The sequence below is a fragment of the Rhinichthys klamathensis genome, unplaced genomic scaffold, assembly GCF_029890125.1.
Source record: "Rhinichthys klamathensis goyatoka isolate OS25496 unplaced genomic scaffold, OSU_Roscu_1.1 h1tg000073l_1, whole genome shotgun sequence".
Lineage (NCBI taxonomy): Eukaryota > Metazoa > Chordata > Actinopteri > Cypriniformes > Leuciscidae > Rhinichthys > Rhinichthys klamathensis.
Genome location: NW_026606616.1, coordinates 770,869 through 798,062, shown reverse-complemented (window position 1 = coordinate 798,062; position 27,194 = coordinate 770,869). Strand labels below are relative to the sequence as shown.

The 27,194-nt window shown below is 40.2% G+C and overlaps 1 protein-coding gene across 4 annotated transcripts in view; it reads right to left on the bottom strand.

Moving 5' to 3' along the window:
- Positions 1 to 5,386: 5,386 nt before the first annotated feature.
- znf516 (zinc finger protein 516) overlaps positions 5,387 to 27,194 on the bottom strand; it is a 47,159-nt gene continuing 25,351 nt past the window's right edge. For 3 of the 4 annotated variants that reach the window (XM_056250709.1, XM_056250708.1, XM_056250710.1), the window contains exons 2-5: positions 19,195 to 21,137; positions 13,442 to 14,680; positions 9,640 to 9,744; positions 5,387 to 6,526 (exon numbers count right to left, since the gene is read on the bottom strand). In XM_056250709.1, the coding sequence (XP_056106684.1) occupies positions 6,354 to 6,526; positions 9,640 to 9,744; positions 13,442 to 14,680; positions 19,195 to 20,911 (3,234 nt within the window). In that variant the 5' untranslated portion in view covers positions 20,912 to 21,137 and the 3' untranslated portion in view covers positions 5,387 to 6,353. Of the gene's footprint in view, positions 6,527 to 7,753; positions 7,818 to 9,639; positions 9,745 to 13,441; positions 14,681 to 19,194; positions 21,138 to 27,194 lie in introns of all 4 variants that reach the window. The other variant, XM_056250711.1, reaches the window with a different exon arrangement.

Sequence of the window (27,194 nt, the reverse complement as noted above, 5' to 3'; positions counted from 1 at the left end):
AGTGACAGCGTCCTTCGCTTTCCTGCACCAACTCTACGTTCCTGCTCTGACCCCCAGAGAAGTGCCCAGTGAAGTGGATCACAATCCCCATCTGAATCCCCCAAAGATGGGTGGCCTCTTGCCTTTTAAAATTTAGTCTGATTAAAGGTACTGAGTTTTTAATGCATGATTCATATTTTACCAATGACTGCACCAGTCAAACCAATTCATGTAATCCAGCTGCAGAGGCAGTTACATTTCTTGATAGGAAAAAAGATCACAAATGAGATCTGTTTAAAGCATTTTCTTTTTTTTCTCCTATTTTATGAAAAAGTATAAATGAAATAAGAACTACGAAGGAGTAGATACTGTATTAGGTAACTGCTTGTTCCAGTTTACAGTAAGTTTCTTGAATATATATATTTACAAGACATGACAAACTTTGTCATGTCTTGCTTTTACCCATTTCAATCCCTTACAGTGCATTCACACAAGGCGTCGGCGTTTTAAAGCTTCTCATTTACTTTGAATGGGTGACGTTTGAATTGTGGGTTCCGTCGCGTTGTAACGGCAGAATTGAAAAATGTTCAACTTTTCAAGTGCAAACGCAAGCGTCAGCCAATCAGATTCCCTATGCAACACCGGAAAAGTAATGTGATTGGCTGTTGTCACTATGACGGTCGGGTCAGCACCAAGCTTCAGACACGCCCTTCGTCAAGCGTTGACGCCTATGCTCCATGTGAATGCAGCGTAGCGCTTGGACCAAGATGGGTCTTGCGCATGTTGTCCAGTTGGGACCCACCTAGTGGCAAGTGCAATCCTGTATGAAATCCATGTGGGCAATTGGCACGGGGCCATTATGGAACCCATGGACAATCCTATATAATGCCCAGTTTTTCAGCCCATTTCATGCCAAATGTACATTCATATATGTGTTGACTGGGTAGGTTCAACTGTGAGCTTGAACAGCGCCCCACAGAGGTTTGTTTCTGGTCAGAGGTCTATTGTGTGGTTAGTAGATCAGACAGACTCCTCCAGTTGTTTAGCAATGTAATCCCAAGTCATTTGTCACAGCACAGAACAGCAGCAGTAGCTATGCATGCACAAAAGGAGATCAATGCAATTAGCAGCCATTTCAATGCAAAGGACTTCAATACTAATGTAAGTGAACACACACGACAGAGAGAGGTCAGAGAGAAAAAGAGGGAGAGAAAGAGATATGTCTGATTAAGTAAAATGCAATTTAGACCATGTTATAATTTGGTGCTTTAGACATTTAACACTTACACAAATAGTAAAGATGAATCTTTACAGTAGATTACAGTATTTGCACGCTGCAATGCAGTATCTTGGATGACAGTGTGCATACATTGACTTTTTATCTGCTGTCTAGAGCAGTGTTTCCCCTGCCACAGAAATATATTCAGAACAACCACTCATTTGCAAGTGGGTTTTTTTTTTTACCCAACGCCTCTATTAACAAAAATTAATATAGAATTATAGCTACCCGCAACAGGGAGTCTTTCCAGGGACTTGAATATTTTGAATCTGGTTGCTAAAAAAATGCATTGCACTGAGTAGGTACGACATTTTAACAAGAACTAACCTTGCGACCATTAAAAAAGTGTGTTCTACATAGTATGAATGCGTGTAGTATGAATTGAATTCGGAATTAGTACATCTGCCATGATGTCACCATCATGTGACTTATGACGTCAGTTGCGTTGCTTCACTGCCATTCAGATCTCCTCTCCCGTGGCCTCATGGGATAGTAAAGTGTCCATTAGATGTGCACTTCGGGAATCTCAGCAGATCTAGTGGGTCATCCGAGTACTTTAGACCTATTTTTTTATGAATATTTGGACATTCTACTATTTTTACAAACTGTCTTTCATCTACTTTATAGTAGGGAAGAAGTCATATTCAGACACAGGGCGAGTTGTTCATGACAGAAGAGCAAAGTCTTTACCTAAAATTGTGGTGTTTCTTAGAAGATCTGTAGATATAAAGAGTTTAAGCAACATAAAATATCACACTATAGAAAAAGACTAATAAGTTTCAATAACGTCCTTACATCATTTTAATTTTGGTCATCATTCATTTTTGCACATATCATCTTTCCATTTGTAAACTACAATGACACGTGGCAAATTAAGCGCATTACATGCTTCCTCTTCTTTAATTGGTCAGCAAAATTGTCCCTCTCCTTCAGTTGTTTAGTTATAAAACAGCGATTAGTGAATGTTATTTCACAACTCGAATGCTATTGGCTCTTACTGTCAGTTTTTAAAGCCAGCAGAGCAGCCATACTCTTCAAAAAGTTAAGACTTTAGTCAGAGCCGATCCTGGCCTTCCTGGGGCCCTAAGCAAAATTCTGTTAAGGGGCCCTCCTGACCCATGTAAACCATTTGCTATTGCCACACAGTCACACCTGACACCCCAGTGCTCCCACTACAATCCTCCCTCCTCTAACTTGTACTAATGAAAATCTAATTCATGATATCAGAAATAGACATTGTTACTAGAAAAAGTACATTCTTAATAACAAGAATTCATATTTTAAATAGTACAAATTGAATTATTGATATCAAAAATGCATCATGAATGAATAAAGGATAAAATGGCTTGCCATAGCATGTCACTGTGTTTTAAATGATAAAAGCAATACTTGATACCTGATTGTTATTATTTACTGAGGGATGTGCATCCATATTGACCAGTATGTCCAGCCAATCAACATTTTAAATGGAATATAGCCTATAAATCAATAGTCAATGTCAATAAATGGCTTTCCATCTTGCTTTATTGCAGAGTTGTAACTAAACTAACTTGGAGACTAGATAATCATTGTTTTGTTTTAAAAGTATGTGCGCCTAATGAGGAGTGCCATCACTGGTCCCCACAGATGTTTTGCTGGAAAGTGCGCGTTTCATTTCGTGCCACGAGCATATGAACGCATGTTAACGCGCGACCCGGTTATCTTTTCCGAGCTGCAGTTTACAAACAAACACCGTTGCCCGTTGTCGTTTATCAAACGTAATAAATAGTTGTATTTCACCCTCACTTTTTTTTTTTGTCAGGCACAGTCACCGAACACAGCCCTGGAAGTGGCCGGCATTAGCAAGCAAGACACAGAAAGACCAAAAGATGCACTGCTTCTAGGTTAGACAGACAGACTAAAGAGAGATGCACATCAACTTAATTTTACTGTTCTTTGCTGACATCATACTTGGAGAGGAGAGAACACAAGTCTACCTCAAGTCTAAGGCAATTCACTCTCATTGTGTTTTTTTCCCCCCTCTCTATTCTTGACCAGAAGGATAATTCCACTTAATTTTCTCATGAATGTTGTAAACTTTGATTGACGCACTTTGACACGAGGGGGAGGCGAGGCCTTGAGTAATTTGCGGGGCCCTACGCAACTTGCGTAGGCTAGTGTGCGTATAGGGCTGATCGGCTCTGACTTTAGTAAATGAAATATGAGTCATAAAAAAGTCAGAATCATCTACGAATGAAATGTCAAAGTCCCAAAGATAGTGGTCTAGCGGCCTAGATCACTGGTTTCCAAACCTGTCCTGGAGGACCCCCAGGTCTCCCTTATCGGACACACCCAATTCAGGTCTTGCAGTCAAAGCCACTTTAAGGCAAGCCTCCAAGGTAAGCAAAAAATAGCGTAATGCTGTGGTACGCAGGGAAGGGGACCAGAGGCTGTTTTTTTTTTTAATCTAGGCCTACTCTTCAACATGTTAGCTCTTAAACATTTGGATTGATCTCTTGAGTTTACATCGAGAAAAAAAAGAAGCTGTTTTATAAGAGAAATCACAGACAATTGTGCGACAGGTATGATTCAGTTTATGGCACTTCTCATTAAATTATATGGTATCCGCAAACAGTAATTGACTGTCGCACAACTCTGAACAAAATTCAATGACATCAAGGCTGGAATGTGATTGGTTATCAAGGCACACGTGATCCAAGTTGGCCGTTACGCTTTCTCCAATGGTAGAGCCAATAATAAGACAATCACAGGCTACATCCAAAATTGCATACTTCCCTACTAATATATATATATTATACATACTATATAGGACGTACTTTTTTAAGCGGCGGTCGTGAAGTAATTGCTTATTCACAATAAGTACCTACTCAAGAGAGTATGCGATTCCGGACGCAGCCACTGTTGCAGTCTCTACTAATAAGCTGATGGTTTTAATCAGGTGTGTTTGATGAGGGAGAAATACAAAATGTGCAGTGCTGGGGATACTCCAAGACAGGTTTGGAAACCGTTGGTCTATAATATTAACACCATTTAATATTTAACACCATTTAGACCAAAGGTAAGGGTAAAGTTTAATTTAAGTGGTTCAAAACTTCAACAGTTGACAATGTATGAGATGGAGATGATGTGATGATGACAGTTGACAGGTTTTGTGTACGTGAACAAAATATATGTGGAGGAGAAAAAAGAAAACTTTTAAACACACAAAATACATTCCATACATTCAACTACTACTTCTATTCAAACCACAAAATTAATAGTGTTACATAAAGAAAAAACAATCCAATTGCAAATGAATTCATAACATGCTATTTAGTTTTCTTAGGTCTTCTGCTCTAGTACTTAGGGGTAATTTAGTAAAAAGCTAACAGGAAAAGCTATTCATGTTTTTTTTTTTTGTGTCCTAGGACCAATTTTAAAAGATTCCTTGATTTACTGTTAGTAAATTACAATTAAGCAGTCACATTTCATCCTATGCAACTTTCAAGACATCAATTGCAGGAACATAAAGTCCCTATAGAACAACCAAGGGTTAAGTGCCTTGCTCAAGGGCAATGGTGGTAGAACTGTTCTCAGTAACTCTCAGTTCCTGGGTCACCACCACTGCTTAGAACATGCAACATGTTACAGTTTGACTGCTGAGCATCAATACAAATGCATACTGGAGGATCTTCTAAAACATAATTTGTAATGTAGGATCAGTTTTCTTGGCTTAGTTTCCAACACAAGGACTTAGGCAATATAAATGCTCTAGATAAATGTTCATTTTTGACTCTAAATGCAATTAAAAGTACACAGCTGTGTGGGACTGTATTTTGTAAATAGGCTACCTAATTACCATATACAACATCCATAGAAATATATGGACAAGAATTTCTTTGCTTTTAAGTTTTCAAACTCTAAAAAATATGGCATTCTAAAGCTTTATAAGTAGCATTATAAAACGCACTAAAATCCCCCAATCTAGTCTTGCTCTAATTACTAGTCTCTCTATGATGCAATAATTTAAATGATTATACAGACAACTTGCAACTCTTCATGTTAAGATTAAAATAGATCCTTCATTAAGAACATCAGCATTTTAACATGGCTTTAAGACCTGATGCGCCATTGAATTAAGTTTTTCTCTTTTCTTGAAATACAATTATTTATAATCCACTGAGGCAAACATATTTGATGGAAAAAAGGAGAAACACATTGAAAATTAAGCGCAGACAAATAATATTCCTGACTTTGTTGGACCAATCAGATGACACTAACGTAAAATATGGCATGTGTCTTTACCTTAAACTCTTCAGAAAGGTTGTTTATGAATATGACACTATCCACAAGTAGAAACCCATGTAACAATACAACTGCGCTTACATAAATACTTTAAATCCCAGGTATAGCACAATACAAAAGTGTTTATAGGACATATTTTGATTATAGTGCCAAGTGTTTGTCCAACCAGTGACAAAACACACACATCTATATTATATATGCCTATAATCAGCAAAACTCAAACTTAAGTACTGAACTTCATTGCATGTCTCCTTCGCGTGCAATTATGCACTGGTGTGAATGAATGCAGGCTTTGGAATTTCATCTAACTCAAGTCCTGAGAAATAGAATGTGGAAAACACAATCGCACACACACGCACAAACTACACTCGTTGCGGACTAAGGCTATTTTGTTGAACAACTAGTCATTCGGGGGAACTCGGAGGCAGCATTTCAAGTTTAGGGGATCAGCTGAAGTCCTTGGGTTTGAAAACGCAGCTCACTGTCATACTCCATCAGCTTTGACCTCGTGTTGCCAAGGCTTTAGCCCTCAAGTGTTTTGCAAGTTCTGGATAAAGGAGGTGTGTAAACATGTTGCAAACATGTCGTCGGCCTGTTCTGCGTAGTTTCGTTTTAATCTAGAGCTTTGTGTCAGGTGAAAATAAAAAAGGAAACACTTCCCATCAAACTAATCTAAAAACACGAACAAATCCAATGCCGTACGTTACACAAAGTCTTCCTTGAATGCCGTATTTGTGCATCAAACAGTTTTTGATGGACTTTTTATAGATTTCATTCTTCATTTGAGCTGGTCGTGAGGAGGTGGGGATGTTCAGTGAGATCCGGAAGGGTCCGTGGGTTCATTGGTAGGGGCTTGGCGGAGTCTCCTGTCTGGGTACTGTGCGTTGTCGAAGGCTAGACGGTGCACGGTCTGGACATGAGTCTTCAGGTTACCTTTCTGCGAGGCGCTGTAAGGACAGTACCGGCACTGGAAAGGTCGCTCACCTGAAACGGACACACAAAAAACAAGATGAGGTCAGAGCCTGGACCCGAAGGTGAGAGCGAATCCGAGTTCTGGAACCAGAGAGGAGAGAAAGGTGACGTGGCGGTGATGTCGAAGGGCTGGCTTTGAGAGCGCTGCCTTCCCTTTTCAAGAGGAAAGAACAGAGGCAGGTTGGGAAGGTGGGGGGAGGGACCGTGGCATGATTGATGGGCTGATGACATGCCATATGGAGACGGTTGACTGTTCCCCCCCGAGGGGACGTCAGCCTTTTGTTTTCTGTTTCTGTCAGCTGTTCGTACAAACACACAAACTCACAGACACAGGAATCTCTGCCTGCCTGCCTTCCCCTGAGCAATAAGACGTCACACCGATGGTAGATGTCGAAAGTCTGGGCATATCAAGTTTTGCAAGGAGAGGCGAACTTGACAACCACACACAGACCTAGTTTCTCCTTCTGCCCATGTCTGTTTGGGGCTCAACACTGGAATAATTGTCAGAGTCCCAGTTTCAGCGTTTAATTAGACTGATGTACAACGTTGTCCTCGCGCAATCGCATAAAAATATCCCCCCACACCTGAGCAAAACAAATGAGTCTGCCATTCAATTTCTCCGTATTATTATTTTTGAAAAATGAATGAATTATCCACTAGGAAATAATTGTCATTCCGAGGGGCTGAAAAAGGGGTATTATCATAAATCATGCCTCATAAAAAAATGAAGACAGACACAATTAATCAGGACTATCTGAGGCTGGGTTGCGCTGGCTGCCTGATAAGGTCTGCGGCACAGTAAGAGCTCATCCAGGGGCACCGTGGTTCCCTAGAGGAGTAGAAAGTGAAACCCCGATCCAAAACAGAACTCGCCAAATTACATTAAAGGTTATTGTCAGAGCATCACCGAGAGGGCGGCACAAATTTAATTTGACCTTTACTCTCGGCCTGCTTTTGCCATTTGTAATATGCAACACATGCAAAGGGGGCAATTCATTAAGGGTGGGCCTCCCCGCTGCAGCAAAGCACCTCTCCGACTGTTAAGGTGGATGCTGGATGTAATCCATTTGATCCCATAACGTCTGCTTATTTCTAGACTTTTCTGCATGGTAACAACGAAAGCAGGTTGAAACTGCACATCACAGAATGTAGAAAGGTGAAGAAATGATTGACAGGACAAAAAAAAAACACAAGAAACACACAAATAATGCAAACAACCGAACGAAAAGTGGAACATACTTGTTTGGGGGCTTCTGTAGAGGATGGACTCCAGTTCCCATGAGTCCATTGGACTCAAACATCACTGTGGGAGCAAGGTGGCCGGGTTAAAAAGAGGAAATCAAATGTAAAAGTTGCAAAAAATTGGAACTTGTTCCCTTTTATTGTCACCCAGCAGGGTGTAAACATTGTTCTTGTAAAAATTCAATACAAAATCAAAATTGATTTATGTTCTAATCATATGTTCCTGCTTGGATAAATAGTCTTGCTAAAAAAAGTCTTCCTTCTGAAATATATAAACCACTTTTCACGGCCCAATCAATTGGGCTGAAAAAATAAAAAATATATTTTTATCTCACTTTTTTTCTCATATTTTTATACCCTGTTTTACTGGCACGTCAAAGTTTCACGTTGACTTTAATGATGTTCCTTCTTTTCCTGGTCAAATTTGAACCAAGTATTGAGCATCCTCAAAGCAGGAATCCATTTTAAAAGCACTAAAGGTGCAAACCAAGAATCCACCCTCTCATCGAGCATTAGCCGTAAAGGCCTTGAATTAGTATCACCAGTTAGCGTGGCCGTGGCAGACAGTGAACTGAAACTACCAATTTAAAGTGACACACAGAGTTAGTGTGCATGCTAATGGAGGCCGGGGGCCCCTGCCCCGCTTCATTTGGAAGCTCACACTGAAGAGAGCAATCACTGATGACGTAGATTGTAAGTCTATGTGCATAGATAGAGAGAGAGAGCGCTTCGCAAAATGTAGCATTTGGCCTCTGTCACTGGGGATCAGTCTGGATAGTATACACAACCTTCACACAGTCTTCAAAACAAAACTCTTTTTTTTTTTTTTTACTGCTAAGAATGGAACATGATATCTTTATATTATTAAAAAGCTGCTACAGTGCATGCTAATGATGTGCAATAGCGCTTTCCCCCTAGTAAAATGGAGGTAAATGTACTAAATACTAATAGCAAAGGTGATTTCTGTTTGTAGAACGTAGATTGAAACAAGATTACAATGACAATAAATCCTAACAAGCCCCTAGTTGTTTATGTAAACATTCAATGGCACACAACCTCATTATAGATTTATTATGGCGTATGAAAGTTTGTTGTTGAACAAGGATGACGGATAGAATCTTATCTGTGATGAAATGAAAAAGACCCCAGATTGAGTAGGTGTGTGTGTGTGTGTGGTTTGATGAGAAGACAAGGGCAAACTGTCACATTTTCTCAGTGAGCATTTGACACATATCATACTGGACTGGTGACTGCTCAGCTTATTAGCATGCACAATTACAGCTCCATAAGTGACATCTGATTAATAATGTATACAATTTTCACAGGTCAGAGTCACACGCAAATATGTTTGCGGCGGAAAGAAAGAAAGACTCTCGGTCAAGGACAGAGAGAAATCGCTCGTTATACATACACACACACTTTGCACATAAACGCATACATGCACATTTAAATATATATGACATTTTTATGGTAATATATAGGAATCATTTAGCAACTTCTGTCTAATCCAACTTGACTTTGGTGTATTTATACATTTTCACATTTTATATGTAATATTTCATATATTTATAAGGAAAAAATTTAAAGTGATTAAAATAATAAAGTATCTTATATAAAATATATTTACAATGATAAAGAATATATAATGTAACATTAAAAGCAGTGTTTAATAGCACTACACTACAATTTATTGCATAAAGTATCTTATCATTTTTAATATATGTATTATTACATTTATAATGATAAAACTGTGACACAAAAACAGCATTTTTAATAGGAAAAGGTATTTTGTGACTGGAGACGCTAATAAAAAAAAAAAGTTAAGTAGTTAGTAGTTTCAGTTAGTTGCTTCCCAACGTTTGTTTTTAGTGTGTGTATCTCACCTGTGTGTGATCTCATGTGTGTGCGGTAATGGCTGGGCTGGTTGAAGCTCTTCCTGCACACCGGACACACATACTCCCCCTGCTGAGACCCTGACCTCGCCAACCCTACAGTTCACAAACACAAACAGAGAAAGAGAAATGGAAATTAATAGGAAAAACATGTAGCCGAACGTACACAGAACAGATAGAGAGGTTAGGAGACGGAGAGATAGAGAGAGAGAGAGAGCATCATTAGTATGTTTTATGTGTCATTATGGGAGGCTACCTTCAGGGCTTGGATGGGGAGCTGTCATGCCGCATCACAAGAGCATCTCTGACAGCCTGACATGAACACAGGCCCATGTGACCGCATAAATTACAGTGAATTAAAAGCCTTGCCCTGTGATGTGCCCCCATCTGCGCTACCATGTCACATGTCAGGTGTGCTGCTTTCCCCTTCCTCCCTCTCTCCTTGTCTCCTTCCCTCTCGCTCTCACTGCTCTTTTCCTGCCCGTCGCTCTAGCTATGTCAGCCCTCGTCCGTGCGAGGGGAATTGCTCGGACACGTGCGCGTCGGTGAAGGACTCGCTGAAGTAACAGGAACGGATGTGGAACCTGAAGCAACCGGCATTCGTTTCCCCTCAGGGCGCTTTAAGAGCGTGAGCTGAAATGCTGTCCCTTTGGCTCCTGTCCGTCACCTGGCACTGGTGGTCCTACCTGCTCCGACCCCTCGGGCCAAGCTTTGTCGTAGCGCTGAGCCGTGACTTAGAGTGTTGGTGGCAGTGGTAAGCAAGGCTACGTTTAGTAAACATGAGTCTGTGAGTTATTACCATACAGGAGCGACGCAACAGGAAAAGCAGCGGACGGCACAAACAAAAGGATAGTCTAATATTGGAAAGGTCACTTTATTGTATGTGACTCAAAGGGCTAAAGAGAGCGCTGATGATATCAGGCAAGACAGTTGACAGAAATTTTCTCTGTCTTTCCGCAGAACTACACTCACTGAAGCCGGCCAACTGGACCACCGCCTGGCAAAATGTCCTTAAATGAAGTGGAATGAAAAAAAAAAAAAAGCATTTGAAAATATTTTTCAAAGCAGCTGGTGGCTTAATTTGACTCCTCTTGCTCTTTCGTACATTCACTCGTTGAGTTGGCTACTTTGCATATTTGTGGCATCGAGGCGCTGTAACCCCTCAGAAAGCGCCCGGCGTGCTGTTACGAGCGTGATGTTTAAGGCTCGGAATGCCTCTCAGCGATAGCTGTCTGAAATGTTTTAACACACTTTCGTAGGTTACACGATGATGAAGAGATTACTCAATAGTTCCATTAACCTTTGCGTATGCGCATGCTGGCACAACGGCATGTGGGGTGCTACGTGCCATTTTAGCCCTCACCGTTCTCATTTGTCATTTCAGCTCAGGAGTAAATGTAGTTAATGTGCCTTTGCTGAATAATTCAGGTACTGTGACCTGACAACCAGTTTTCAGCATGCCAATCTTTACTTGTTTTTCAATGTTACAATGGTCCTGTGAAGTCAGTTTTATTTTGAATAATTCTGACACTTAAAACATTTGTCTGAATAACTTCAAAAACAAAAAACGAAACACTTCAAACTAAAAATCATTTGTTTTTAATGCTACAGGTGAATTTAGGCATCACATCATTATAATGTATGATATGAAAAATGGATTTTCATTTGCATCCAATAAAAGTGTTATTAAATCATTAGTGTTGTTAAAGATTAACATTAGGTGAGCATCAGATGATGGCAAAGGTAATTAAAATGCAAATTTGCGAAATGAGCATGCATAAATAAATATCCAATATTGACAGATACTAATACGTAATAATAATAATAAAAAACTTTAATACCCATACCAATATATTATATCTCTAGATCTAGCCCTTCTAAATAGCAAACATCTTTGCCAATGGATAATATTACAAATAGTAAACAACTGCTTTATATTTTACTTGCAAATTTTTAACAAATGTGTCTTATCAAGTTTCTGTACATCTTATTTTATATTATTCAATTGTATATATTGTGGTGTATATATTGACTTTATAGGCCACCCTGCTCTCTAGGTATTAAAGCTGCAGTCCGTATCTTTTCCTCTTTGTCGCCATCTCTCTGTTCGAAATCTGTAACTGCAGTGATTCGCGGAATTATTATCTTTATGTGGGTTGTAAGTCGGCAAGAAACAGCGCGGATGAACACAGTGCTTTGAGGCGAGTGCTGCTGTCAGTCACCGCGCTGTGTGGATACTGTCATACAGAATCACAGATTCACTTTTTGAAAGTTTGACCAACATAAGAATTTTCATAAGAAAATGTCTTCTGAACAAGTAAGTAAAATCCATTTTTGTTCTGACCAACTAAGGGGGAAAAAGCATTCGACATGATAAGCTTCGTTAGATTTAATCAACGCGATTTACAGCAACCGTGCAAATTATAGCTTACTTTGTTCTCAAATTGTTCATGTTAACAACATCAGCATTGCGTGACTAATGTTAAATTTAATGTGTTTTATGGTTAGCAGCTACCTGTGGTTCAGAATTCATATTCTCCATATAGCAAAACGAGAAAGGCACAACAAAGGAAACTCCATAACTGTGTGAATTAAGAAAACGTACTGTTACACGATTGAACTATTGAAATGTCTTACTTGTTCAGCAGAAAAAAGCCGTCTCTTCTTCCGTTTTGAACCCCTTCAAAAGACGGAGTTCACGCACTTTTTAAAAGCCCCGCCGATGTTTAAATCCTTGTGTTCGCATGAGACGGTTTCTTTCTCTTTCTCTAGCCACCTTAAATCCGAAGTACGAAGTCTTTTGGGTTTTATAACTGCTGAATCTCCAGTTGACACTGATGATTGTTGTTTGGATCTTTCTGGATGCCATAAGTTTAATTATGTAAAGTGCTGCGAGAAAAGCCTATACATCTAAACATCTCGTCACGCGCAGTATAGCCGGCTAGCCGAAACTCCTTCTTTATGTGTACGGGTGTGACGTCATGACGCAAAGACATGCTCGAATTTCCCGCGGAAACCCACCAGTACCACTGGAATTAAAATCATTATTACAAGCTAACCGTTTTGAATCTAGCTATGGCAAGCAGATAGTTTTGACCACTGGCAGAATATTTTTTTTTTAAAGTAATTATTTTGGATTATTTTTAACTTAAAAAAGTTACGGACTGGAGCTTTAATATTGGTCACTAAAAAACTTATACTAATAATTGTGATCATTCTTTTTTTAAGGTGAATAGTTTTTACCTTCAACAATTTCTGTAAATGATTGTGCATCCACAACTGTAGTTACATTTGAAGGTTTTCGGCTCTTGACTGATGTATGTAAATGTAGGATTTGGCTTAATGAATGCACATCTTGCCATGTTTGATGATTTAAGAGTATGGAAGTCCAGTGTGCACTATCCCATTGCAAAGCTAATTGATAAGATTCCTTGATACACGTTTAGTAATCAAGTTTTAGAAGAAGAGAAATAGGCTAAAGTAAAGTACAGTCCAGTACACAAAAATCCCTATACACATGCTCAATGTATCATCATTGCACTGATGTGTCATTACATTAGATCATAAAATCAGACCAAATTGCATGTAAAAAAAAAAAAAAAAAAACTGTATTATTATTATTAGTAGTAGAAGTAGTGGTATTATGTTTTTGTGAACTCGTACATTTTTGAGGGTCCAAATACTGTTTGGGGCCACTGTACATTAATATTAGCTTAATGGAATTTAAAAAACCAGTTAAAACAGCATCCTATCATAGTGGTATACTTTCAAACACCCATTAACAGCCTCTTACCTGCTTGCTCTGCAATGGCGTTGCTGAAGCCCCAGTGGTGGTAGAGGGCAGCTAAATCATGAGGACTGCAGTTCTTCAAGAAACTCATGATGTCCGACACAGCTTCTGGACCATCAGCCTTTGACTGTCTCTTGGACTGGGAGTGAGAGGATGGGCCGCTCGAGCCAAGTCTGCTCCAGGGGTCATACCCAGCCACGGACGGTGTATCCTGAGCTTGAGAATCCGACCTGCCAGGGGTCTGAGGAGCATGGGCTTTGGAGCCCCTCTGATCCGAGAGGTTGTGTTTGCTAGAGAGCATAAAATGAAGTCCTTCTTGAGGTAGCAGACTTCTCTCCATCACTCTGCTTCCTGTCTTTGGGGTTCCAGTCTTCTGAGGACTTGCCATGAGCCGCGATGAGCTATTTTGATGGACGTCTGCTTTGTGTTTACTGCCTGCCAACTCACTCGTCCTGGACTTGCTGGTCTTATGTTTGGACGAGTGAGATTGTGCCCCTGGTGCTGTGGCCGCGTGCCAGCTCTTGCTTTGCGAAGAGCTGGACTCTATGCTACTTGTCTGAGGTTTTGATTTCTTTGTCCCTCCAGGGCTGCAATCAGGTGGACTCGTGCGGGAAGCTCTCATCTGTGGCAGAGACGGGCAGTCCTTACCCTCCAGAAACGGAGGTGGCCCGGTGCGTCTCTTGAAATCAAGAAGCGATTTTGGTCCCTTGAGGCCGTTCCTTGGGGCCCACTTAGGCACCAACGTAGTGCTGTCTACTTTGTGTGCAATTCGTTGGTGGATCCAGAGAACTTCTGGATACAGTGTTGCATAAGAGCAATAAGGACACTGGTGTCTCACCAAACTGTTCAAAAATGTTGAAGAAACCCCTTCTTTTTCGTTCTTATCCACTTCAATGGAGAGATTAAGCAGATTAGCATCCACTTTATCAGTGGAGCTACTTTCTTTCAACCCCTTGCTCTTTTCATCCTCCGTCTTTGAAGCGGCGTCGCTCAGTGCTGCCCTCTCCAGGTGAGTTGAGGTGGTGTAGGGCCAGTAGGGCTGCTGCAGAAGGGCATTTCTCAGCCTTGGGAAGCCTGTGTGGCTCGTTTGGTGAGTTTGGCTTTGGCTGAGTGAGCTGGTTAAGGCATCACTCCTCTGGCCCCAGTCCCTAATCGCCAAATGATGTGTTTGGACGTGGGCAGCGATGGCCGAGGGCTCCGAGGTGCAAAAGTCACAGTGCTCACAGGTGTATGGCTTTTTATCTGTCATGAAAACAACATACAGGGATTTGTAACTATATAACAATAGCAAAAAGTCTCTGAAAGTATAAAAGCTAGCAATCACAATAACACTGATTTTAGATACTGACAGTGAAAACTATTTTAGAGAATCACCACAAGATGGCACCACATAACCATGTAAATTTACAGTACAATGTTCTAATCCTGTACAGAAGTTTTATATAGTGTTTATATATATATTACACACACACACACACACACACACACAATGTTTCGATTTTTTTTTAAAGAAATTAACTTTTCTTCATCAAAGAAGGATGCATTAAATGTATCAAAAGAGACAGTAAAGACATTTATAATGATAGAAAATGCTTTCAATAATCAAATTCTATTCGTTTCCACAAAAGTATTAAGAAGCACAACTTTTCAACATTGATAATAATAAGACATTTTTCTAATATTATGTCTAATAAAACATAACATTTAATGTGTGACATTGAAAAACTCTTTAATGAGTATGTTTATGGCATTGCATAACATATAAATTTAACTAATAATCTACATAGTTACACAATATCAAAAAAACTTAATGGTGGTAGCACAATCGCACACAGTTTGTTTAACATTAGTACAATGGAGAAACAGACTACTGGGCCTGGGAACTTTGCCTGGGACTACCTCTCCTCATCTGTCAGCAAGATGTTTGTTTACATTTAACATGTCTGCAATCTCTCAGTAGCTCTCTCTCTCTCTCTCTCTCTCTCTCTCTCTCTCTCTCTCTCTCTCTCTCTCTCTCTCTCTCTCTCTCTCTCTCTCTCTCTCTCTCTCTCTCTCTCTCTCAAGCCATCTGGATTCCATTTGGTGGCTTACACTAGCTGCTGTGCAACCTTCAATCCACTCTCTCTGAGGTTACTTTTGAGCCAATTCGGAGAGGGGGTCCGCTGAGATAAACCTTACACAAACGTAATGGCCATAACTGCTTCCCTAAATTCTTTCTAGGGATCGACCGATATGGATTTTTTAGTGCCGATACCGATACCGATTTTTTCCCCATCAGCCTTAGCCGATGACCGATACGGGCTGCCGATTTTCTTGAGCCGATATTTGGAGCCGATACATTTTGCTCCCTCAATTTACATCATAAAAATGACATGATGTTAACAAATGTTACAGGTCTCAATTTAATAAAAGTAAGATTTATTTAACGTAAAAAAATCTATATTTAACAAATAGTAAAAACATGTGAGGTAGAACAAGAACAAGTAGATAAACAATATTTAACAAATATTAAAAACATGAGGTAGAACAAAAAAAAGTTCACTGCTGAAAATAAATATTTAAGCATAAATAAAATAATTACACTATTGCACACAGTAGCAACCAGCATAATAAAGTGCACAGTGCACACTGTACTTCATTTTAAAAGTAACGAACTATTTACTGCCATGGTTTAAATTTGTCTACATAAAATAAAATGAGCATGTCTAGTCTCTAATATCACTGCGATGGCAAGGGAGACACACACCACACGCGTCCAAACCTCAGCCAGGTGGTCGCAAAAAGCACGGAACAACGTTGGTATTACTTAATCCTATGACCAGTGTTCGTAACAGCTACCGTACGCATACTAGGGCTGTCAAAATTGTTCAAATGGCGTTTGTATATTCCCTCTAAAAAACATACTTGAGCATATCGTCGTGCATTTGGTCAATGACGCGCATTACGTCAATAACAGGACAAATTAATACAAAGAGACATAACTAATAGTATTAAGTAGCTTATTTGAGTTTAAACATATTTGACAACGTATTACTACAAAAAAAACGAGTAAATCAACTAATGGCCAAGACCGCAGAGCTCACTCTGGCTCGCCCGGACTCGCAGGCGCACTCTCTCTCTCTCTCTCTCTCTCTCTCTCGCACTCACCCTCACGCTCTCCGCGCATACCGGTTTAAATGAACAACAACAAACAAATGTTGAGTGCTGATCAAGAGTTTTGTGCAAGCAATTTAAGGTATATAGCAGGCTTCATTCAGTGATTGAAACAAATACATTAATTGAAGTTTCACAGAACATAGAACCGACACTGAGCGCTCCGAGCGAGCTGTGCTGTGGTAACGTTAGTCTGCTACCGCGGGCGTGTTTTTCCACATTCGAATATTAATTTTCACCTTCAAAATTCAGTTTTTTTTAAACTATTCGAATATATATTCGTATTTAGAATATTCATTGACAGCCCTAATGCATACTGAACGGATAGCCTACAGCTATTTGCAGCTCCCTAAATACAATGGCAAGCAAGCAGTTTTATAGACGAGTCATTCGCGTTTTCCATTTGGACCCACAAACTTGCTTAGCTATATAGTTGCAACCACATAACAGTTATAAAGCAACGTGTTTCCATTTTCAAAGTGTTTGACAATATTTCAGCAGTCAAACAGTTAAAAGATGCTTTGAAAGTTTAAAAGTTACCGTTATCTTGAAGCGCAGGTTGCACTCTGCTAGTGGGGGAGGGACAGTGCAGGGTCTGCACGTGAACTGCAGCGTCTCCAGCAGCACAGAGCTGCCTGTGGACGCCTGTCTATAAATAATGCCGGGAAAAAACTATCGGCGAACGCAGCAGCCGCATATCGGCCGATTCCGATACACGTAAAAAACGCAAATATCGGCCCGATATATCGGCCGGCCGATATATCGGTCGATCACTAATTCTTTCTGCCTTACAAAAGCTACAAGAGGAACTATCATAATCTAAGAATAATGTGGTATGATAATGAATCTTTTAGAGGAGATCAATTGTGTGGAAGACCATTCTATAGTCTTCACACCTTCATTAAAATATCAGCAGTGATTGGACATCTGTTTTAACTCTTACACAATGAAACCTATGTTCTGGAACATTCCATCTGTGTTAATTCCTAAGAGGGCATCTTTTGTTTAAGGCAATTTATTTTTCTCAACCTTGTGGTAACACGGGGCCAATCTCTCAGATCTATAATCTGTTCCTTCATAGACGATTAATACACCCAATAATTTCACTAAATTTGACATGACTTATCAATCATCAGGACAGATTCAGTGCTGGGGCTTATTGGCTTTGTTGAAATACCTGCCATATGCAGTATTTTTGAGTGAGTTTAGTGTTGTGTTTTAACTGAAGGTCTGCATTAAGATGTGGGAAGTGGAAAAAAGACACAAATCTTTAGAGCTTGTCTTCCTGAGGCAGGAAGTCCAGAAATAGCATCATACAAAGAGGGCTGGACACCACCAGCTACAAGCAAAAGATTGAGCAAATCAGAGCCTGGTTTTGCACCTTGATAACTAAACTATGCTATGGTTCAAATATCTCACTTAGTCTGAAGACAGATGTAAAGTGTATGAACAAGTGCTACACAATTGAGACTAAAATGTATTTCTTTTTTTAAATTTCCCCAATCCTTTGACTATAGTCAATAACTAACTGTCTTGAGGTCCTTTACAACAAATGTAGTTTTTTTTTTTTTTTAAATGATAGCTTTGGTGCAGAAGAGTAAAACAAACTATGGGTACTACATATGGAAATCACAATAGTTTTATATGTGATGGGGATTTTGTGCATAAAGCTTAAAATATGTTAATTCTTAAATTGAAATCTACGAACATGCTCTCTATTTGAAATCAATTATGTATTGAAGATTTAAGCTATGCACAAACAGTACAATACAACTGAACACGTTAAAATGTGCAGCAGTATTTGTCCACAAGGTGTCTCTGTCCTACTTCAGAAGCAGTACATCATACAGTATCTGTTAAACCAGCCGTTCTCTTATCCTATTCCTGGAGATCTGCCTTTGGTACCTGGTCTAAAATACCTTTCAGTTGTTTGTTGGTTGATTCGCTGGTTTAAGTGTGTTTGATTACACCATTGTAGGAAGGTGGATCCACAAGAGTAGGATCAATAACTATAAAAGCGCTTGACTGTAATTTCAAAGGTGACTACAGCAGATAAACCTGCTTCATAAATGTTACTGTAATCCTTTACTTAATCTTCCCAGTGTAATTTCTGATCAGGTACCAGTTGTGACGTTTACACATTGTTTGGAGCACTGTCACAGTAAAATTCATTCCAACTGTAAATTAATCGAACACAACTGAAACAACTAATCAAGGTCTTTAGGTTAACTTAAAAAGGTGTTGAACAGGGATAGAAAAGGACATTTCTACAATAAAGTGGATTTATAGTAGCAATACTGAGGACCCATGGTGTACAATACACACTGTAAATAGGTAACCCATGAACAGATTCAAATGATGGAATTGAATTCCTTGTGGTGAATGTAAACATCAGCAATTCAATATAAAGGCAAAAACTATGTAAGCATCTGCACAGCATTGCATTGGGCATTATTACAAACAGGTAGGCAGAACGGAGGTTATGATATGCACTCAAGTGATGCTTGAAGTTATAACAAATGTTCAAACTAAAAACACATTTCTAAGATTACACTTAAATTTTGAACTGGCATTACATCTCAAAATAAGGAAGATGCCCTTACCTGTGTCCCCAAATAACCCTGTCCGTCTTTGATCCCTGAAGTGTCCTGCTGATTCCCCTGCTTTAGATGGGCTGGAAGCTGCTTTACGGAACAGTCCATTTCCACCAATGGTTTCACCCAAGCCACCATGTCTGATGAGCATGTGGATCACCATCTGTTGCTGTGTGCGGAAGCCCTTTCCGCACTCCAAGCACTCTGAGGTTTTCTGGGAATTCTTACGGCTAGGACGAGAAGTAGGCCGGTACTCTGAGTCACTCAGATTCTCAGGGCTTCGCTCACCTGTCAGGACCTGGCTGTTTGTTTCTCCATTGCTGTGCTGATCTGTGTTGGAGCCTTGGGTTCCAGCCCCTCTCCGTTTCTTGGTTGGGATACTCACAGTGGCATCGAGTGATTTCTTCCGCTTGTCCTGTCTGGTCAAGATGTACTCGCCCTTTCCCCTGTCGTATGCTACATCTGCATCGGCTAACCTCTCTTCCCAACCCAGGCTCTTCTCAGATACCTCCACCAGTTTGCCTCTGGTGACCAGTTGCCAAGCCTGGTAGCTACTTACTGGATCGAGCTCTGGAATTCTTTTCCCTAGAGTTCCTTCAATGGGGTTCTCTTCCTTTCCTGCTGGTTTTAAGTTTAGGCTTTCCAAGAAGCTTGTCTTGGTGGCAGATGTGAAGTCCTTTTCACTGCAGAAGGTATTGTTAGGAGGCTGCTCAATATTTCTGTGGACCTGCTCGTGCAGGTGCAGGCTCTGGCGGTCATGGAAGAAGTTACCACACTTGGCACAGAGTTCATACACACACACTTCATTCACCAAGTTGGACTCATCCTGCGCCACCTCGTTGACAGTAGCTGGAAGGTAAGAGTCACTCTTTGGTTTTACCTTGGTGTTGTGCGTCTTCATGTGGCTCCGTAGGAACCAGGGCTCACGAAAACGCCGCCCACAGATCCGGCAACCATGATCCAGACTGTTTTGATGCTTCTTCATGTGAGCTTTCAGAAACCAGGCTTGGGTGAACACCTGGTCACATTGTTCACAAGGGAACTCGCCTTTACCAAGTACACCGTCACCTTCCTCGCTGGTAGAGACTTCTTTGGTGACAGATTCCTCCTCAATAGGATGTACCTTCTCAATGTGATCCTGCAGTTGGTCCTCCTGCAAGGTCTCATAAGGGCACAGTTCACATTGGAAGACCTTGTGAAGCTCCTGCATATGCTGTTCAAGCTCTGCCTGACTTGACAGTCTTTTTCTGCACTGAGAGCACTGCATTGACTGTTTGCCATTCTCACCGGAGGTTCTTTCCTTCTTCCCACCTTTCTTCCTTGTTTTGGTCGCCTCTTCACCGCTCACAACCTTGTTGCAGGCTGAGGTACTCTCAGTCGGACTGGAGCAACCACCTTGATCTTCTGGCACCCCTCCTTCCTTTTCCCCCTCCTCATCTACATCTTCCTCCTCGCCGCCAGTGCTCTGGCTGAGGCCTTCCAGTTTGTGACTGCGAATGTGGGTCTTTAAGCTACCCTTCTGGGCTGAGCGGTGATCACAGTGAGGACATTTGTATGGTTTCTCCCCAGTGTGCTTTCTCATGTGCTGGGACAAGGAACTAAGGAAAGGAAAACTTCTTCCACAGAGTTCACAAGTGTGACCCCGGCTCTTCTTGCCATCCGGGTTGTCCTGTCCACCCTTGGAGAAGGTCTCTTCCTCTGCGACTTCCGGCCGTTCCACCTCCATCTCAAGGCTTGAATATTCCACTATGCTGCTATCTGTTGTCCAATTTATTAGATCCTATTAAGTCTGTCTCGCCTGTAGTCATTCGGTCTGGGTAAAAGTTCTCTTTGTCAGACGTGTCATTGTTGGTAATTCTGTGTTGACAGTGTTGCTTTTGTCTCGAATATGTCTGGAGTTTTTTCTCCAATGAATCATCTTAACAGCTGAGGGTTTGCTTCATTCTGGTCACCTGAGAGAAAATAGAAACACAACAGAAGCAGATTTGAGAACATGACTTGCAAATGAGTAAATAAAGGTTATTCATTAATCCATTAGTCCATTGCAATGGACAAGCTGTTACTATGACATACAGTACACTATGCATATTTTTGTGTAAAATTACTGTCTTAATGATTCTTAATATAAATCAAGTGCTCTTAAAACTGTAGATATTCGAAACTTAGACCCAGTGTTTGAGACCCCCAGCTAACAGAGCCCTTTTATATAGTCATCTGACAGTCTTTTGTTCAGTTAAATCCATTCGTTTAAGGCAGGATCCATACTGCATCTAGCTAAAAAAAAACAGAGGACATAGTACATTGGGTTTTATGCTCTGCACCATTTAAAAGTGAGTGGGAGAGGGACAAAGAGAGAGAAAGACTGCTGATGTCCTCATTTAGGCGTCAGAGGGAACGGCACATCTTTAAGTATTGCAAAAACTCACTAACTTATCCAACAGGCTCTCTGATTATTCCAACAAGACAATGAACACAGATACAGTAAATACACTGCAACATATTCCAACAAGCATACACACCCCAGTCCAGAATCAGGATTTCCTGCCATTCTGTTTTGTTTTCTATCAAATCTAAACATAGCAAACCTTTTTTTTTCTTTTCTTTTTTTGCATTCTTCAAAAATTGTTATGCTGACTGACAAAATGTTTATTGTAATACCCAACCTGGCATTTCCGTTAATATAATAGGCTGTTCAATGGCGGGTTATCATTGTGACCCCATATACTGTAAGTGTGACAACATGCCCCACTATCAAGGTCAATGTATATTCAATGAACTCTTTTTTCCTGGGCAATAACTGTGGAAATGATCAATAGTTCTTTCTTTTTTTAGTCAAGACTTTAAGGTTTGTGTGACAACTTACCCCTGCCTCCCCATAATTGTGTCTGTCTGTGTGTGTTTGTGTGAGTGTTTGACTGAAGGACAACAGTCTCAGTTAGTCTCCTCTCATAGTCAGTATGAACAGTGGTTGTCTGCTCACAGACCTAAATTCATTGTGTGTGTGTGTGTGTGTGTGTGTGTGTGTGTGTGTGTGTGTGTGTGTGTGTGTGTGTGTGTGTGTGTGCTCAGGCGTAAAGAGACTATTCAGTGTTGGGCAAGAGAGGGGCCAGTTGGGATGAACCCTGAGGGCTGGTCCTCTCTCTCAACAATCAATAATCCATTATATACCAACTACATTTCACCGCTGGCCCAGCATCCCCCTCACACAAACACACACATTCTAACGCACTAAAAACACACATCTCTACACAGTTCATCTTTTACGGTAAGTTAACTTGCTGGGCTATAAAATGCCAGGTAAGAAATTTAAAGAAGAGACGTTTAGGAAATTGGAAGTTTTCCTAGAGGTCCCATCATCCATTTATCTTGACTTGTATCCAATGTTTGCCTACTTATCTGGTTTATTTTCTTTGATTATTTGATTTTGTATGTTAGGTAGCGAGTAAACAGTGTAGCCATTATGACAATGGAATGGATGAGGTGCTTAACCGCATAATAACTGAACATGCTGAGCTGGTAATGAATAGTGTTTTGCTGTTTGGCAAACCAATGAGCTGAGCATTAAATCGCCGTAGCTATGATACCAATAGGTTTGGGAGATGTGTAAGGACACACACTACACAAACACACACATACATATACACACGTCAGCAGTGGGGTTATTATTGAAACATGGCTGTTCTCAGAGGGCTTACCTCAGCTCTGCTGACCTACTTATCCCCAGACAGTTCATCTCATCTTGTAGCTCCATCAATGCAGGATCAGTGCATTTTTCAAATTGAGCGCTGTGTGTGTGTCCGTGTGCATGTGTGCACTCAAATCCTAAACTAAATTGTGCATTTTGTCCAAATTCACAGAGACAGTTACCAAACCACTAACAGGCATCAATAATGACAAGAGAAGATAAAAGAGCTCAATTCTCTTTTGTTCTTATTGTGATGTGACGGACAGCAGATTAAACATTTGTTTTTCCTTAAGACTACAACCATTGAGATTTTTTTTTAATGCATAATCTGACCTAAAACAAGCACAATGAAACAAAACAAAGCTTAAATTAAGTTTTTGATTTCCACTCAATGTGCAAATGGCGTTTTGTTTTTATTCCAAATGATTTAAAGAACAAATCACAGTTATCACTGAAGAAGCTCACTTGTTATCCATCATTTTTGCGAAACTCCTTGGGCTTCCTATCTTACTAACAATTTGGTAGTTCTCAAATCCCCCTAAACTACAATCTCATTGTGCCACTCGCACCAGAACTGTCACAGTAGCTCATGTCTATACCTCCTCTGAGCTGCGGGGAGTCCAACATGGCCATTGTTGGATGAAGGGGTCCATCCTACGCTAGAGGCCTGTCTGAAGCATGTCTGGTTGGGGAAGACAAAGGGAAGTCCCTCCCGGTCCCATTTCGAAGTAGATCCTGCCTGGTACCATCAACTGCTGATTACAGCTGCAATAAAAAAGGGGGCCCTGGTGCATGTTTGCACTTGCGAGCATGATAGCAGGTGCTGAGGCTAACGTTGTCATGTTAAACTGCGGAAAATATTCTGGTGTCTACAACAAAAGTAATTCCCCCAGGTTTGAAACCAAGGAACGAGAGGAGCCAAGAAGAAACGGGCTTGGTTGGACATGCTACACGAAATGTCAAGTCCAGCAAAGTTAAAGTCTGTGTAATGAGGAATGCGAGTACAGATGTGGTCATATGATAAAAACTGAACCTAGAAAGAGCACAAACGTTTCTATTCAGCTGAAATGTAAAGCTTAGTGATACAGCTTGCACAGGGTGAAGGGCTCCTTTGTTCTGCAGTGTTTCTGAAATGAAGACACAATGAACACTACTTAACTGTTGCCTGACCACGTTACATACAGTAGGAATAAAACCAGATTTACAACTCGAGTTCTTCAAAAATACGTTTCGCCTATAGTTGCTGACAGTGGTTATGATTAGCTGTCATAATACACATCTGTGGTTACATACACTGTATAATGTAGGCATCTTCAACATAGCTGAATCGATTTACTCATCTTAAAGGAAAGCATTTAGTCACTCTCACGTATCGCTGTTTCAGCGCAGCTTTCAGCAGAGTTCAAACAAGTATGTTTAAAAAAATCACTACACAATGAGAATTTATTATGATCAGGGGATAGTCAAGCTCCAGATAGGACAGATGACACCCTATAATGGTCATGCACTATTTTGCAAGTCTTCCATACAAAAGTTTTGTGTGAGAATAGACCTGAATTAAAGTCACTTTCCACAGTATTTTTTGTCACTATTGTTGTTGTGTAATGATTCCTGTTTCTAATCCACTGAAATATTAGCAGGGGTGAAAAGTAAAATAATAACAATAATAATAATAAATAGACTACTATTCAAAAGTTTGTGGTTATGTTTCATGCACACCAAGCCATTAATTTGATCAAAAATACAGTAAAAAAGAACAGTTTTCAATCTGAACATATTTTCAAATGCAGTTCCTGTAATGGCAAAGCTGAATTTTCAGCATTATTACTCCAGTCTTCAGTGTCACATGATCCTCCAGAAATCATTCTATCATGCTGATTCAGTGCTCAAGAAACATTTTTTATTATTATCAATGTTGAAAATAGTTGTTTTCAAGGTTTTTTTTTATTAATAGAAGGTAGAAAAACATTTATTTGATCTTTTGTAACATTTCAAATGTCATACTGTCATTTTTAAAAATAATTATATATACATCCTTGCTGAATAAAGGTATTCATTTCTACTTTTTTTTTAAACGTACTGACCCAAAAGTTTTGGTAGGGTTAAAAAAATGCTTTTTACTAAAACTAAAACCAATGAATTTACATTATACCATAGCATATGCTTTATGAAATTGCACAGTACGGTGGAGCAAATATGCTTAGCAAAATATATTATTTATCCTTTTTAGTACTGTACTTCTGTGACATACTACTGCTGAAGTAATTAAATCATAATTAAATGATCAATGATTAATTACTAGCCATATGCTTGAGGAAAGTCTTTGCAGAAATGATGTCACATCTTTGTGAGACATGTTTGCACGCCACCGATAAATAAGCAACAACACGTGTGCCCGTAAAAACATGCATAGGCATAAAAACACGCACAAAGACGGCCAGCTTTCAGAGGAAAGAAACAGCAGCACATATACAGGCCCGTATCTGAGAGACACAGCCCTGAGCGAGAGCTCCATTCTTCCCCTCCTCTCTTTTCTCTGGCTGATGAATGGCTATGGCGAATCAACTGTCTGCTCGCTTATTCAACCTGACGGCTAGTCCAGCTCAGCACAAACGCCCCATGCTCTGGACACTACTCCTCTGCTCTGAGCCAGTGTTTGTGGAAGAGAAAAACAGAAAAAGTGCATGTGTGTAAATCCTAATGTGAAAGACAGAGCTAAACCAGTCCATCACACATATGGTTATTCGAACACACCCTGGTTTGAACCATACAACGTGAGCCAAACAGTGTGTGTGCGAGTATGTGTGTGCCCTGTGCACATATGTTAATTGTTGCATCCCTGCCAAACAAACATGTTGCATGTCAGTGTGTGTGTTTGATAAATCCTAAAATACCAAACACCACTAGAGGCCGAGCAAGAGGAGCTGTAGGTTTTGAAACAGCATCACAAACCAATCCTACAATGTGTGTGTTATTGACGTATGATGCTCATCTGCTAATAAGATTACACCGCTGCAGTGACTTCTTCACAAAGCAGTAGTTTTTCAAGCTCAGCCAGAATTCAGCTAATGAATGGAATGATAATGGCCTCAGATCATTGTCATCAGTATTATCAGACCGTTTCCCCAGTAGAGATTGCAGATGCACGAGTCTCCATGACCTCCCAGCGCCGTCACTACAGAACGCCACTCCCTAAAGCCAGAACACGGTTACACAAGCAATAAGCGAGGGATTATTTTCCCGCCAGTGTGCATGATGTCTGATTAAAGAATCTGGACATCCTGAGTGATGATATCAATGAAAAGAGTTTAGGTTGGTTGAAACAAATTAGACACAATTTTCTGAGACTGTAGGTAGAAGCCTTAAAAGTTGCGACTGTATAATGCAGTCCTTTTGTTCAAAAGAAATTATTAAAAAGAAAAGATAAGGCACTTTCTGATTGTAACAATCCTTACAATGTTTGGTGTGAGAATATATATATATATATCCTATAGATATAATAAGTGTCTTTTGAGTACATTAGGAAAATATTTTTCTTATTTCATTGGCAATTTTTCTCTCACTTGTTTTACACTAAGGTCTGTTTACACCTGGTAATAAGATGCGTTTTGGTCGATCGAAACACGAGGGAGACACATACCCGTTTACACCTGGTCTTTTAATCTGTGTCTGTTGTTAACTTTTAGCCGCTTCTATCCTGATTTCTTCAAGGGAGGGTCTATGGGTGGGTAAATGTATCCCCCCCCCCCCCCCCCCGATATTTCGATCTAATGGACAAAATAAGCTCACGCAATTTACATATGAACCCGCCCAGAGACGACGGGAAAACATACGGAGAGCAGTAGCTTTAGTTTCTGCTTTGACAGCCACAACAAGACCACGCTAGCAAGATCTGGCTAGCACTTGATCAGTAGGTGGAGAGTAGTCTTTTGTGGCTGTTCGAACGCTTTCTACCACATGAGCGTTTACACTACGAAAGCCATCTGGCCTCTGGAAGTGGTCGAAAGTGGACAAGCTCAAAACGTTTTAGACCCCGTTTACACTTGCATTTAGTGTTGTGCACTTGTGATCCGATCGACAAAATCGCATCTCAATACTAGGTGTAAACGGGACCCAAGTTTAAACCTCAGATTTAGTTTCAACAAATCTTACAACAATAGAAAAGGGCAAAACACACACGTTATAGTACCTTTAATGCCCTGTAGATGGCGATATCACTTCTTTTGTAGCAGATTTAAACTGCTTCAGAAAAAGTTACGTGCCATGCAAAATGTAACAAGTAATTGCATTACTCATCACAAATGTATTGGAGTAAAGACAGAGT